This window comes from Myxocyprinus asiaticus, chromosome 8 (assembly GCF_019703515.2).
Source record: "Myxocyprinus asiaticus isolate MX2 ecotype Aquarium Trade chromosome 8, UBuf_Myxa_2, whole genome shotgun sequence".
Lineage (NCBI taxonomy): Eukaryota > Metazoa > Chordata > Actinopteri > Cypriniformes > Catostomidae > Myxocyprinus > Myxocyprinus asiaticus.
This window is the reverse complement of record NC_059351.1, coordinates 44811744-44827595: the sequence shown is the minus strand read 5'-3', so window position 1 is coordinate 44827595 and position 15852 is coordinate 44811744. Positions and strand designations below refer to the sequence as shown.

General features: G+C 36.4%; 2 protein-coding genes across 5 annotated transcripts in view; one reads left to right on the top strand and one right to left on the bottom strand.

Moving 5' to 3' along the window:
* The window catches only part of LOC127445525 (gamma-tubulin complex component 3 homolog), a 33205-nt gene extending 29981 nt beyond the window's left edge, over positions 1-3224 (bottom strand). For both annotated transcript variants that reach the window (XM_051705673.1, XM_051705672.1), the window contains exons 1-3: positions 2975-3224; positions 928-1035; positions 611-678 (exon numbers count right to left, since the gene is read on the bottom strand). In XM_051705673.1, the coding sequence (XP_051561633.1) occupies positions 611-678; positions 928-1035; positions 2975-3050 (252 nt within the window). In that variant the 5' untranslated portion in view covers positions 3051-3224. The remainder of the gene's footprint in view (positions 1-610; positions 679-927; positions 1036-2974) is intronic.
* A 1557-nt stretch (positions 3225-4781) lies between these two features.
* Positions 4782-15852, top strand: part of LOC127445524 (phospholipid-transporting ATPase IH-like) — a 98833-nt gene continuing 87762 nt past the window's right edge. For all 3 annotated transcript variants that reach the window (XM_051705671.1, XM_051705670.1, XM_051705669.1), the window contains exon 1: positions 4782-5328. In XM_051705671.1, the coding sequence (XP_051561631.1) occupies positions 5290-5328 (39 nt within the window). In that variant the 5' untranslated portion in view covers positions 4782-5289. The remainder of the gene's footprint in view (positions 5329-15852) is intronic.

Below are 15852 nucleotides of genomic sequence, written 5' to 3'. Positions count from 1 at the left end.
TGTGAAATTGAAAAACTGCGACAGAAATATATTACTACTGTATAGTAAAATTTACATTTCAATGTAGTAATAATAATAATGATACAAATAATCTATCAATCATAATTACATTATATTTAAGAAATTTCTCAACCAACTGTTTTACGAATAAAAGTTTTAATTAATAGACAAAGTAGCAGCATCTTTAACGGGAACGAAAACGAGGCTGTGGGATAGACTTACCATCTCTTCAATGGCATGCACGTTATAAAGCTGTATAAAGGTCCTAGATCACATCTGATATTACACAACTCATAACTTGTCTGGAGTTTTTTGTCTATTGAATGTTCATGGAAAGATATTTTTTTCAATATCTTGTCTGCAGAAAGTCCAAAAACACTTTAAACTGCAGTACAGCCCACTGACGAGACTGTATGTCTATCCCGCACATCCTCGTTGACATTACCATTAAAAATCAAAGATGGTGCTAGCGTGAATAAAGAATAAGGTCTGTGATGCTCTGCTCATACCATGATTTAAGATTTTGGTCATATCACTGACTCATATTATCAAGTATTATATATAGTAACTAATAAAAACTCATTAAGTTGATAATGAGTTGTATGGTTACCTGGGTCTGAAGCTTTCTGTGCAGCTCAGAGAAAAGGGCAGCATCTGCCTCTCTCCTTTGTTTCAACACTAAAACAAATAAACAAACAAACAAAAGTATGTTTATTTTGAATTGGAAATACATGTATAACTACATAACTGCTTCATCAACTGTGATGAACACATTTTCACAGTCTGTGCCCCATTAGCTTTGTTTTAAGACTAGACGGGTTGAAAGCAATGGGTAAAAGAATGCACATCATGTTCAACGAAAGCCTGAATGAGTAGTTGCTTTTGAATAAAGCAGGTGGAAGAATTTCAGGGTTTCAGATTACTCACATTCCTTTTTAATTTTCTCCGACACCAGAAACTCATCCCGTTCAATGGTGGGTGCATAATTACTCCCAATGACCCGCACGGCATACTGGAACTGATGGGCTACATCGGCTGGGAACAAAGATAGAAGATAACGCATGCTTATTTTCTGTATTCATAATGTGCAAGAATCATTTAAAACCACATCTGGAATACAGAGGTGAAAATAAGGCAACATAGTGGAAGCAATGCTGCCATAAGATACATTTTCAATAATAGTTCTTCAAGGTATATTTCACCCAAGAATGTAAATTCTCTCATCATTTACTCACGCTCATGCCATCCCACATGTGCATGACTTTTTTCTTCTGCTGAACACAAATGAAGATTTTTAGAAGAACATTTCAGCTCTGTAGGTCCTCACAATGCAAGTGAATGGGTGCAAATTTTTAGATGCACCAAAAAGCACATAAAGGCCTCAAAGTAATCCATATGACTCCAGTGGTTTAATCCATGACTTCAGAAGTGATATGATAGGTGTGGGTGAAAAACAGATCAATATTTAAGTACTTTTTTTGCTAGAAATTCTTTTCCCTGCCCAGTAGGGGGTGATAAGCATGAAGAATGGGAATCACCAAAAACACAAGAAGAATGTGAAAGTGAAAGTTAAAGTGGAGATTGACTGAACAGGGAGAATTTAGAGTAAACAATTACTGAAATATTGATCTGTTCTCACCCACACCTATCATATCGCTTCTGAAGATATGGATTTAACCACTGGAGTCTTATGTATTATATTTATGAGGACCAACAAAGCTGAAATATTCTTCTAAAAATCTTAATTTGTGTTCTGCAGAAGACAGAAAGTCTGACACATCTGGATGGCATGAGGGTGAGTATATGATGAGAGAATTTTCATTTTTGGGTGAACTATCCCTTTAAGATCTAAGCCCATGTCTGTACAGAGCCAAATGGGTATCTTATTATATTAAAGGAATTAATGCCTTTTTAGGAAACTGAAAGCGGGAATCATATTTCTGCAGGTCTGCGGTCTCTACAAATCGGACATTTCTAGATTCACTTATTTATTACTCATGTGCCAGCCCAATTCCTCCTATTACATATTGCATGGAATAAGTCATTATTATAATTATTTTATTTAAATGAACAACAAATTAATCAATGTGGCTTTTAACTCCCAAGGTTTCTTCCACATCAACTGCTTACATTTTATGGTGTTTTTTCTTTGCCATCAAACACCTTATGGAGTTTTTCCATAATAAACATTATTATTTTAGCTTTACAGTTGCTGAAATTGTCATTTTTACTGTCAGTTTAGGGTTAATAGCGTTACGTCGTCATGGCAACAAAGCTGTATATTGTATAACTTTACACGAAATGTCCTATTATTTGTATGTCTATTTATACTCATACATTGTTTTATATTCTGTGTCTATTCTGTGAGAACACTCGGCAATAAAGCTCATTCTGATTTTCTGATTCTGAAAAAGGTTAGTAAGTGATTTTTTTCACATTAAAATGATGTTAACACGCATATTGTTTACATTTTGTCGTTATACTTTTGAAACAGTGAGTGTTTTAACGTTTACACATTGGCCCCATTGACTTCCATTGTAAGTGCCTCACCTTAACCCAGATTATTGCTTTTTTTAAGAAGAGGAGGGACAAATCGAAATTAGTTTGTGTGGTAATCAACATTATGCCACAAATGCTGTCGATTGAGCTTAACTTGTACTGAACCTGGAATATTCCTTTAACACTCATATCCTTAGTCCACATATACAAGTATGCTGCTCAACCTAATACATTTAGTTTAAAGCATTACGGTCTATTACTGACATGATGGTTCCGACTGAGTTATTTGTCATCTCCCTGATCCTCTTCCATTATCTCATCAGTGAATATCTGACTCTCCCATCACACAAAATCATGACAAGTGAAATATACCACATATTTACACCCCACTCCATCACAAAACAAAATAGTCACGTTTTAGCATCTGTCTGACAGATCAGTGATGTAATGAAAGGGGTGTTATGTGTCTCTTTACCTTCACTCTTGCCCGTGATCTTACAGCACAGACTCTGCAGAAGCACGTTGGGTGATTTCTGATCGAGCGTCGCCATGGTGCGGTTAAATCCACCTCCCGTTCGTGCAGAAGCGGTGCCGGGGGTGTAATTTTATCCGCTGTCGCTTTTCCTCTGGTGGGCTTCAGCTCCTGGCAGCAGTAGCGCCATTTTTACGGAACCCGCCGAAAGCCGCCCCCAGTCGGACAGTGAACGGTAAACACAGCAACGGTGCGCAGAGGAAACACTGCCGACTGGAAAATGAGACCGCGGAAAATGTTCCTATCCATATTTGTTACACAGATAAGCGCGAAATATAACGTAATCATTTATGTTCGAAGATATCCATACATTTGAACGACTCAGTTCATTACAACAGATATGCCCAAACATTTTCAAACGAAAGGCCAAAAATCAAACTTGTCTTGAGGTCCATGGGACGAAAGTAAACATTGCATTATATAAAATGCATTATATTAAAATATAAAAGTTGCCTAGGTTCCCTCCTTTATGATTTCATAATATATATATATATAGAGAGAGAGAGAGAGAGAGTAAATTACTCTGCAACCTGCTTAGCAATGAAGAGCTGCGTCAATGGCAAAAAAAAAAAAAAAAATTCTCTCAAAATGTTTCCCCCTCTTGGCAAAGCGGGCAAAATCAAAGGTCATTACGGGCCAACTTTGTCCCGCGGGCCGTGGTTTGGGCATCTCGCTCTGCATTACAAATTAACACTTTAAAGGGAAAAATGATTGGTTTTGACATAGGATTATAATTTTTAAGGGGTGTCCAGAAATGAAAATCATATGAATAAGTAGCCTAATAACTCAACTGAAACGTTGAATATTCATGTTACCACTATAATACAAAGATTTGTACACAAAATTAAACTAAATGAAAGCAAGACCAAATCTGTTTATAATAATAATAATTTTTTAATGATTATTATTTCTAATAACAATACGTACAAATAATATATATATATATATATATATATATATATATATATATATATATATATATATATATATATATATATATATATATTGACCACCCTGCTCCCTAGAGATTGTTGTATTGGACATTGAATAACCTTTTAATAATAAAAGCAAAGGAGACTTAAACAAATGTGCTAATAAATAAATAAATAAATAAATAAAATAATTTAAAAAATAATAGAAAAAAAAAACACTTATTTACCCACAATATTTTCCACGAATTCCCAGACATTTTGGAAGTGACAGAAGGGGAAACAACCACTTCTGTTATTGCTCAAGAGGGTACAGTTATTGACTGATGCCGATAATCTTGAAATGGCCAGATACTGGAGTTAATGTATAATTATAAGACTTAATAATTACAAATTATAATACCATAATATGTAGGCTATTTTTTTATTATTATTTTTTGACATAAGTTAATTATTAGGTATTCTTAATAATTATTTGTAATCATCAACAATAATTAATTCTTGTTTTAATATTATTAGCCTACTTAAAAATATATATATTTAATGTAGAAAAAAAATATTATTAGTTTATTGTTAGGGATTGATTTCGAATTTTCCCCTCTTTTATTCCAAAATAATAATAATAATAATAATAATAATAATAATAATAATAATAATAATAATAAAATAGGAGCTATCAAGTTCTGTCACATATTGTAATGTAGATACTTCTAAAATGCTGCCACTTGACATGGCTTAGCGGTTGCCCATGTCATCACCCTTTACCTGTTTGTTGCTTGTGATTGATTGCCACTGGACTGGGAGTATCCGGAGGCATGGCTGAAAAATCCCCGTGGGCGGGTGGGTGTAAATGTTCGAGAGTGCGCGTGCGCTCGCGATGCTCATGACGTCTCCGGTGCGAGCAGACTGGGCAGTCGGGAGGGCTCTACTACACCTAGAAAGGAGAGTGAGTACGTCAGTACACCCCGAAGGGACACTTGACAAGGAAGAAGTAGCCGGTCCCTTAACATATTAAGCCTTGAAAAACGAGAGCTTGTTGTTTACCCCCTCCATCACAGTGCGTATGCAGGTGACACCGAAGAAGAATGGCACAATGACAGCGTTTGGACTTTATAGGAGCCTTCTTCATTTCTAACGGTGATCATTAGATGGAATATTCGCAGTAGTCGTGTAGTGTAGGACTGTCAGTTGTCAAGCCGAAAAGAAGACCACACAGAAGACAGTCATGGATCAGAGAGTTGATAGAATGATCAGCTAGCGTTTTATGTGGCCGTTCTACAAGATCCGAGGAGAAACCGAAGACAGCGCACCAGGAGCGGCTCGGGCAGAATGGATTTCAGCACCATTCGGAACCTCATCACTAGATGCGTGAGTACAGCCGCTACGGTGACCGCGAGCAGTCTCACCAACTTGTTGGTCTGATTTGCTCCATTCGGAAAGGCTGCAGTGTCCAGTATGTAGCCGTTTTGCTGTAATACAGATTTCTATTCCATAAAGAGGATGCACTGTATATACAGTACATGACATGTTTGGATCTTAATCTCTCCGTTTATAAGGCGTGGGCGCATCATGTGTCTCTGTGAATGTAGAAAGTGCGAGCAAATGACACAACACAGTGACCGGTATTATTGTTACTAATCAAAAACAAAAACACGAATTAAGTTATCAATTCCGCTACAATGACCTAAATTCTTAAGTGAAGACAATCATTTTATATTTCAATGCGTAATGACACCCCCGAGTGAGATCAGTTCACCCTGAGCTCCTGGAAGAGAATCACAGATGCATCTCAAGACAGACACGAGGTTATAAAAACTGAAATCGGACAAAATACTGAAATGAAAATGTTGTATTGCGCAGGCGCGAACAGGTGTGGGCCAATTAAAAAAATAATGCGAATAGTTTCATGACCCTTCGACATAAAGGATCATAATCAAACTTAAATATGACACTTTATCTTACCAATAAAAGGCTAAATTACACATTACTTTGTCATTGTTCTACGTCATTCGTTTCCTGACACGCAAATTCCATCAGAAACAAAGTAACATTGTTTATAATTCTCGTTCTACATTATATTATTATTACGCAATCCAATCGTTTTCATAGAAGCGTTGAGTCGATAGGTTACTGTATGTCATTCCTACACAGATTAGAGCAGCTTGTAAACCACTTAGCGCTCAGTATATGCACGACTACATGAGAGAAATAGATTTGCTCAGTAGCCTAATTTAAAGGTGCAGTCAGTCGTTTTTCCTCATTTAAAATGTTTAACACCTAAACAAATGAATTGTATTTTTGAAACACAAAAATAACGAGCACACATGAGATGAAGTCTCTAGTAAATCTGTAATATTATAAAAGCTGTTTTATTCTACATGGAGAGGGTCTCCTCATGGGGGCTGCCATGTTAGGATCACATGGCCAGCAGAATACTACTTGCTTAATCTCAGTAACCGCACTGTTATCGAAACATTTCTCTCATGGATTAAATGAATCATTGCAGACTGTGAATAGTTAATTTCTACAGTGACAACGGTAACTAAAAACATTGCATTTGAAAAATGCTGCACCCACGCCCGTACAAAAATGACTGAGTGCACCTTTAATCAGACAGAGGTTCTTAGACTTTCTGTTGCTCAGGACCCCCCAAATTTGATGATCCTCTTGGGAGGGACCCCCTGTGTGAGAAAAGTAGTAAACATGTTATAAAGACTTCATGTTGCAAAATTAAATAATTGGCTTTTATATTGTCATTGTATTAAAGCCAAAAGAAATTATTAAAATATTATCTGGAAAATATTTACTTCTTATTAAGTTTACAGTGTATCTTTCTTATGCTGGAGTAATGTTAGATGTATAAACCTGAAGAGAAACCCAAATGTAATTTAAATAGTAATATACAAAAATAATACTTTATTTTTAACATTTATTTATTATATATAGCACTATATATACAGTATAAATAAACTTGTAAAAGTATACAGTAAAACAATAAATATTGTTTCAAGGCAGCAAAAGAGTTAATTACAACCCTTATTTCTTACAGTTTGTTTTGTAATATATTATTATTTGTATAATATATGAAATTATATTCAATTTATTTTTTATTCTTACCATGGTTGTCAATACAATAAAATAATCGTGATTAATACAGTGATTTCAGAATGAAACGGTAATAATGTCAAAATGTTGATACTTTTTTTCTGTAATTTTTGCAGACCCCCTTGCGGCCCCCGGGGGGTCCCTGGAACCCCAGTTTAAAAACCCATGTCTAAGACGGCATATTTTCATATTCAGTAACCCCTACTGTCTTATATTGTGATGATAAACTATTGCACGCACATTTGCACCAAAAAAGTATACTGTCACTTATGGCACACAGGTTAAAAATGTATGGATTTTAGTGAACAAGATTACAAAATATAAATTACGTTTATTATAATTAAGGTAGCACAAGCACAGTTTTCAATCAAAACATTTCACAAAAAAGAAGTTTGTTACATTTTACGTCATAAAACGATAGATATATTGTTCAAAATAAAGGCAAAAGTAGTGGAACACGTCCATAGTTAATGTAATGAAATACAACTGGGTTTATTCTGCTAGGAGACCATGTGAACTTGAGGGAAACTGACTGCATACATCCACTAAAATCACAATGACACCAATTTTTAAAAGTAATTGCAAAAATAAATAAATAAAAATGGCTCAGAAAAAGTTAATTTAGTTCTGATAAAAGCTCTAGCATTATTTGAGTGCCGATGCCACTAGCTTTAATATTTTGTTATATAATGCCAAAGACATTCAGACATTTTGACGTGTGAACTAAGTGTCTAAAATAAGCTACTCTCTCTTTGATTGAACGTTGTAATGGTGATATCTGATATGATAGAACAACATTTTAGGATGTTACAATCTGACAGCTTAAACAATAAGGCAGATAATTAACCTAAGCTGTCTGTGAAGTTTGTCGCGGTTGGTGTTGCTAGAATGGCGAAAGCCAATGAAAAAGAAGTGAGCATTTAGTCCTCCATCACTGAAGGCCATATTAATCTGTTATTCTGTTGTCTGTCGCCGTAATCAAGCCCACATGCGAACAGATGAGCAAAATCTCTTGGTGTGTCTAGACAGTCTAGAATACCCGATGAAATGATGAAGAGAAGTATGGGATAAACACGATGAGAGCAATAATGACTGTCATTTCACAAACACCTATCACCTGTCTCTGTGTGTTTATGTGTTTTGTTTGCACCAGTTTTACGGTAAGTAATGTAACACACACAGTGCTCAATAGACAAAGTTTCGGGAGTTGATCTTGTGTTCGTTGACCATGTGTGTTTTTTATGCCTTGGAAACAGTTGGTTTTGCACTATAATATGCTGTTATTTTGATGGAGCAAATAAACGCAAAAGTGTATTTAGAGTTGGCAAAGATGGCAAATATATGGCAAATTAAAGACCTAAAAAACAATTTATTGGATGTAAATTGTTTCACTTTTGGTTTTATATATTTCTTTTTCTGACACATAGCAATGTGTTTCTAAAATATTTAAGTTGTAATTTTTTTCTTGTGCTAGAGCCAATGAAAATGTTGGCATAGGGCAAATACAATTTTAACTACTATCAAAAAGATCTGTACATACAAGGTTAGTTTGAAATAAATCTTTCAAACCTCACTAACTTCAAAATCATATTTGCATTAGTGAGGCTTGAGGACAATGCTTTGTTTAAAATGCAAAGCAATAAAATGCAAGGCAATGTTTCCAGACTTTGAAATGATTTTATCCCAAGGTAAAGTTTAAACATTTATTGAAGACAAATACAGAAGTCAGCTTAGCTTGGGGGAAAAAAAGCACTGTGTTTATCCTTCCCTAACCGATTATTTAGAGAGAGCTGTGTCATGAGATCGGACTGAGTGTGTTTGTCACATGAGTGTGTAAGATTGCCTGTGAAAAGCACAGCGTTCCTCCACCCCCCCGTCAACCCCCCTGCTCTTTGATCTAATGCGTGGTAATGCAGGTTGACAGAGTGAGATGAGAGAGGCAGAAGAGAGGAGAGATGGAGCGAGAGAAGATGAGAAGGATGGAGAATGAGATGGGTCAAAGGAATGTCAAATAGGTCCCTGTGTGATTTTGACTGGCCCACACAACAATGGAAGTGACAGTGGAATGATTTGCTGGTTTGCTCTTATCTGCTTCCACCTGTAGTAGCACTCACTTCCATGCTAAGAGTCTGTCTGCTGAATGGAAATGTAGGGAGATAAATGTGATAAATACATTTGATTTATCTGGGCCTTTCACAGCACTCAAGGACACCTTACAGCATAAAAGCAACAAATAAGCAAGTTAAGATACAAAAGGAATAAAACATACAATTGGTCCAAGATAAGATCGATAAAACTAATACAAAAGTAAACTTAAACACAAGTAAATTATTTATGTAATGAATAAGCTAATTTGAACAGATAAATGTTTTTTTATCTGAGATTTAAACTCTGAGATGGAATCCAACTGACGAATATGGAGTGGCAATGAGTTCCAAAGTTTTAGTGCAAAGCAACTAAAAGCTTTAGCACCCATAGAACTAAGTTTAAATGTCGGAACAATCAGTAAATCAGCAGAGGAGGATCTTAAGGAACACGATGGAATGCATGGTTGGAGAAGGTCTTAAAGATAAACTGGGGCCAAATTATGAGTAGCTTTAAAAGTTAGCAATAAAATTTTATAGTGGATACGATATTGAACAGGTTGCCAATGAAACTGAAAAAGAATGGATGTGATGTGTTCAGTGGTCTTTTTACGAGTGACAATCCTTGCAGCTGAATTTTATTTGGAGGTGCTGCAGTGATTTGTCAGGGATACCAAACAAGAGAGATTTACAATAGTCAATATGGGATGTTACCAGGGCATGAATAAGTATTTGAGTGCAATGCTGGGAAAATGATGGGCGGAGTCTGACAATGCTACGTAAATGAAAAAAAGCAGTGTGTAAGATATTATTTATATGAGAACCAAAGGAAGGTAAACCAACAAATATGACAGCAAGGCTTTTTATTTGGGAGGAAGTGTTAACTGGACAGTCATCTATGATGAGAGTGTAGGGTGAAGTTTTGGATAAAGTTGACAGACCCAATAAGAAGAACTTCACTTTTATTACTGTTGAGCATTAAAAAATTATTAGTCATCCAGGTTTTGATATCCTTCAGGCATGTGGTAAGATCAGGAGGGGGAAGGGAGGTATTGGGTTTTGTAGAAATATATAATTGGGTGTCATTGGCATAAAAATGGAAATTAATACCATGATGACGGAAAATATTACCAAGAGGGAGAATTTCAATAATGAATAGGAGCGGCCCTAACACTGAGCCCTGTTGAACACCCTGAATAACTGGGATTGGTTCTGATCGAACATTCTTAACCTGAACAAATTGTTTAAATAAGATGAAAACCAAAGATAAGCAGTGTTCATTACCCCAATGCTAGCCAAACGATCCAATAATAATGAATGGATAGTGTAAAAGGCAGCACTGAGGTTGAGGAGAACAAGGATGGACAGAAAGCCAGAGTCAGCTGCAAGGTGAAGGTTATTCGTAATTTTGACAAGAACTGTTTCAGTACTATGTTTTTCGAGCGAAAACCTGACTGAAAAGGCTCGTAAAGATTATTACTCTGTGTTTCAAGTTGAGTAGCTACTGTTCATTCAAGAATTTTCAAAATAAAGGGAATATTGAAAATGGGCCGGTAATTATTTAGATCACTAGGATCTACACCAGATTTTTTAAGGATAGGAGTAATTGATGACATTTTTAATGACGAAGGAACAGTAGCAGTAGATATAGAAGTGTTAATTATAGCTGTAATAATGGGGGATATTGAGTGAATGCAGGCTTTAACCAAAATAGTAGGCAAAGGGTCAAGTGAACAAGTGGAAGATTTAGACTTTATAGTAAGTTTAGTAATATATTCTACTGATGGAGGTGCAAAGGTAGATAGAGTAGTTGTGGGCAACCATATTTGGCTATTCAAATCTAGGTAATTGCTAGACACTGATGCAGAGGAAGCCAGTTGTTGATGGATATTAGCAATTTTAGACCTAAAGAATTCCGCAAAGGCTGAACATTGACTAGGGGAAATAAAGTGAGAATAAACAGCTTCTGGAGGCTTCAGTAATTTGTTGAAGTCCTAAACAAAATCTGTGTATTACTCTGTCGAGAACTAATAATGTTTGTGTAAAAAGAGGATTTAGCAGCATTAAGTGCAGTCTTGTATGAGATCAAATGATCAGAGTACATCTGTTTGTGTACAGCAAGTCCAGTTCTTTTATACAATCACTCCAGTCGACCACCTACAGCTTTTTGGTGCCATAGTTCAGATGTATACCATGCAGAAGAATGAACAAATGAAACTGTACAGGTTTTCACAGGAGCCAGAGTGTCAAATATATGAGAGAGACAATCATTATAATAATTTACCAAATCTGACATGGAGGAAGAGGAACAGCTGTAACTAACAGAGTGACTGATCATTCTATCAAGATCATTAAGATTGACATTTTCAACTACTTGGTTTAACTTTTGATAAGGGAACAGAAACATTAAAAAGGCTTGTGGTCTGAAATGGGAAGTTCAATAGAAGTAAGATTAAAAGGCAAAACACCAGAACAGCAAACTAAATCTGAAATATGACCTTTATTATGTGTTGGAAAATTAACAAACAGACTAAGGTCAAAACTATGCAAAACAGAATTAAAATCCTTATATTGAGTACTGGTGGTGTTATCAGAATGAATATTAAAATCTCCCTTTAAAATAATATTCGGGGACGTAGTACACAGATTAGTTAGAATGGTAGATATTTCTGTCAGGAAAGCAGCAAAAGCAGAGATGACTTAGGTGGTCCATAGATCGACAAATCAGCGCAAGACCACCCCCTTTACCAGAACAAATGTAAATCCCATTTTGTTTTGTTCAATTTGAAATGCAGTTTGAAAATTGAAAATGTTAAGTTCATTATTTTGTGTTCAGATAGAATAATGAGTTAAATACAGTATAAGGAAGTTGTTGTTTGCTTTGAAGTCCAGATGAGTTTTTTCTGTTTGAATATCTGTTGCATTTCAACTATGCTTATTCTTATCTGCTTAAAGGTGCATTTAGTAGTTTTTCCCCATTAAAAAAGTTTTACTCCTAAAGAAATTAATTGTAATTTTGAAACATATGTATAAAATCTTGACCACTCACATGAGATGAGGACTCTAGTCATATCAATAACTGTTAAAAGCTGTTTTATTCTACATGGGGCAGGGGCGCCCTCATGGGGGCTCCATTTTAGAATCACATGACCAGCTGAGTACTACTCCCGTAATCTCAGCAACCGTCATGATGGCTGAGTGTGAATAGTGAATTTCTCCAATGGTATCTGTAACTGAAAACTACTGATCCACACCACTAGGTGTCACTGTAAGTCCAAGATGACACGAGCAAAACGTTTCTGAGCGCACCTTTAAAATGTGTAGAAAAGATTAGACACTTTGCCGGTCCTGGTCTCATAGAATCATGTTACTGTACCTACATTTTTGCAAAATTATTTTTTCGTGTCTCGTTGTATGTATCGCTGCAGTTTCTTGGTGAAATAAACACTAGTGGCGCAACAACAACAATGACTTTTATTCACTTTCACACAAATCACAAGTAAAACGGCAGATGATTAGTTCATAAACACTTACTTTTAGCCCTGTTCTTCACACAGTGCTGTATTAATCAAAATATTATTACCATAGTGCATGACTTGTAAGGCGACACATTTTAACATTTGCATTAGATAACCAATTACATTTACAAGCTTATTTGATTGTGCGGTAGTACCGGGTACGAGGGCAGGGAAGGAGCTTCAAATTGCCAGCAAAGGCATACAGAGCCCCTAACCTAACACTTTCCCAAACCCTAGACTCGTGTGGAAGTGTCGCCCCCTTTTCGAGTTGGCCCAACCCCCTTCTGAAGTAACCCCGCCCCCTTATGTAGTTACTCCACCATCTTTTGGAGTTTCCGCCCCCATTTGGAGATCTCCGGGATGCAGTTATACGTACTTGCTTGAAACTGCTACGATACATGTAATGAACCACGTAATGTCATTTTGCAAAAATGTTACCACAGTCACATAATTTTCATGAGATCAGGCTGGTAATTTCTGTGATGGTTTACCAAATGGAATTGCAAAATATTGACTGTTTCCAAACAGGTTTCCCAGACACTCCCCCGTCTGCTATTGGTTGTAAAACAGAAAGTCCTGCCTCCGACTCATGTTATGGTTGAGCCAATGTAGGGCCAGTCGGGATGCTCAAACAAACAACCAATATTTTGATAGTGCCACAGAACAGCGTTTACACTTTTTGGGCAAATTAACCCACAAATTGGTTACTTTTAGTTGTCTCTGAATATTATGTTGAAAGTATTTTAACATCTACAAATTACACACAGCATGCAGAAGACCTTAAATGTTTTAGAAAAATGTGTAAGTATGCGTCTTTGAGTGTGTGTGAGACAGAAAGAGTGACAGAGCAAGTGAACATGATTTTTTTAAGCCATCACTTTTAATTTCATTGTCTTGGTGAGATTGTCATTCTTCTAAAATGTGTCATTTCTGCTTCTTCCATTCAAAAAGACGAGTCCTTTTTGCCCCCCTCTCTCTCACTCTCTCTCGCTCTCTCTCTCTCCCTCTCCCTCTCTCTTTCTCTCTCTCTCTCTCTCTCTGTCTCTCTCTCTCATTTCTACACTCTCAACCTTTCCTCCTCTATTTCCCATCCCATCCCGTCATGTTTTTGTATTGAACTGAATTGAAAGGTGGTTCATGCTGCGTGATAAATCTGAATGCCTGGACCGCAACAGTGTAGAACGTAAATGAGTGATATAATTATCCCACATGACAGAAAATATCTCTGTCCTCAATCATGTGACAGGCGGTGGAGTGCATGTTTTGGGAAACCCCTGCTGTCTACAGATTGCCAGTGGAAACTACCAAGAGAAATGAGTATGCAATGATGACTAATGCCATTAACACTGGGAAAAGAGGGGAAACAGAAATAGCAGGCCGGGAAAAGGAGGACAGTAAGGGAGAAGATGGGAGTTTTCCTGTCTGGTTATGTAATAGTTGACCCCCTTACGTTTTTACAACATTATATTTACATTATCTTCTCAGTTGCAGCTTTTTTTATTTATAAGTGATTTACAGAATACAGGTAAGAGTTACTGGTGTAAAAAAGGGCATTTTCCAGCCATCACAGCTTCTGAATAATTTCCAAGCTTGAACAGGAAGTAGCCTGACTGGCCATATTCTGTGAAATTTGAACAGTGTGTGCAGAGGTAATCTCATCGTCTATGGTCCGCATCAGGAAAGACATTTTTGGTAATCATCCTATATGAGCAAGAGTATTGTTCTGCTGGTCACAAAGTGAAACATAGTGGGAAGTCATGCCTAGCAGTTCCTGCTTCAGTTTGCCTAACAACATTAATGGCTCATATACTGTAGATGAAATGTAGCCCCTGCACATGTGCACACACACATGCATGCATGCACAGTGGTTCATCGCTCATCCCGTAGACAATGGCCACTGACCCGATGAACCGTATCCTCCAATGATAAATGATCTTGCTGGTAATCAATATGGGTGATGAAATGATAATTATCTTCACGCTTGATGTGTCCATCATAGTTCAGCTGAAGTTCATTGCCTTTGCCTGTGTTTACAGAGTTGTGAGCTATGTTAAGAAACGATACTAGAACTTTGGCTACCAAAAGACTAAATAAGTTCTCTCAAACTCTAATTTATACTTCCCAGCTGACCGGTCAGCTGCAGTCCATTCATAGCGAGTGATAAGTGACAGCAAACTGTCAGTGGAGCCCAGGGCCCTTGGGGTCTGTCAAACAGCAGCTCCATGTGACTATTCTGAGTGGAATGATCTAATGACAGTTGCCGTGGTGAAAGATGATGTAATAATGCTGATGTTTGTTCCCCAGTGTCTGTGGGGCTGGATGTGAGTTCAACAACGAAAGCACAAAATAAAACTGAGGAAATAATTTTTTACTTTTGGGGTGGATATACATAGTGCATGTGTGAGATAGAGAGAGAAAGATAGAGACAGAAAAAGACTTCATTTCCAAACCCATATGACTTTAATGCTTCTGCAAAACAAAAAAAGAACATTTTTAATGAACTTTCCAGTCTGTATTGTTAATGCAATGGCACTTAACTGACTTTAAAGCTTGAAAAAGAACCCAAAAGTCTCATAAAAGTAGTCCATGCGGCTTTTGTGACATACTCAAAGTCTTCTGAAGGCATAATACACGCACAAAAAATTCAGTTAAATTTACAGTAAAGTACCAGCAGCTGTGGTTGCCTGAAATTTACTGTAAAATATACAGTGACCATGTTTTAGGCTTTATGGGATATAAATTTGTTGCCTGTTTTATTTTAAGGTTCCCTACCGTTTATATTATTAAATTATATACATTTAAAACTAACCTTCTGGAACTATAATAGTCTGCATTTCACTTTAAAATGTTTTGTTATTCAATTTAAATACAAAAGGCCACATGATGACTTAAAGTTCATTATGAGGGACTGTTCCAGGAGCAATAATTAATAATACACTTGTGGAGACAGTGCACAGTGTTACTCCCACAAACACAAAACACATGAGACACTAAAATAATGCAATAAACATTAACTAAAAATTTTTTAACTAAACAACATAAAATATAACACAGAGAACCCCAATATATTGTAACTGATATTAAAAATAAGAAGACACATAATTATTCCCATAAAATATAATAATATGTGACTGGTCAGGCAGGGACTTCTGGGACCACCTGATTATAGTTTTTCACTGTAATTT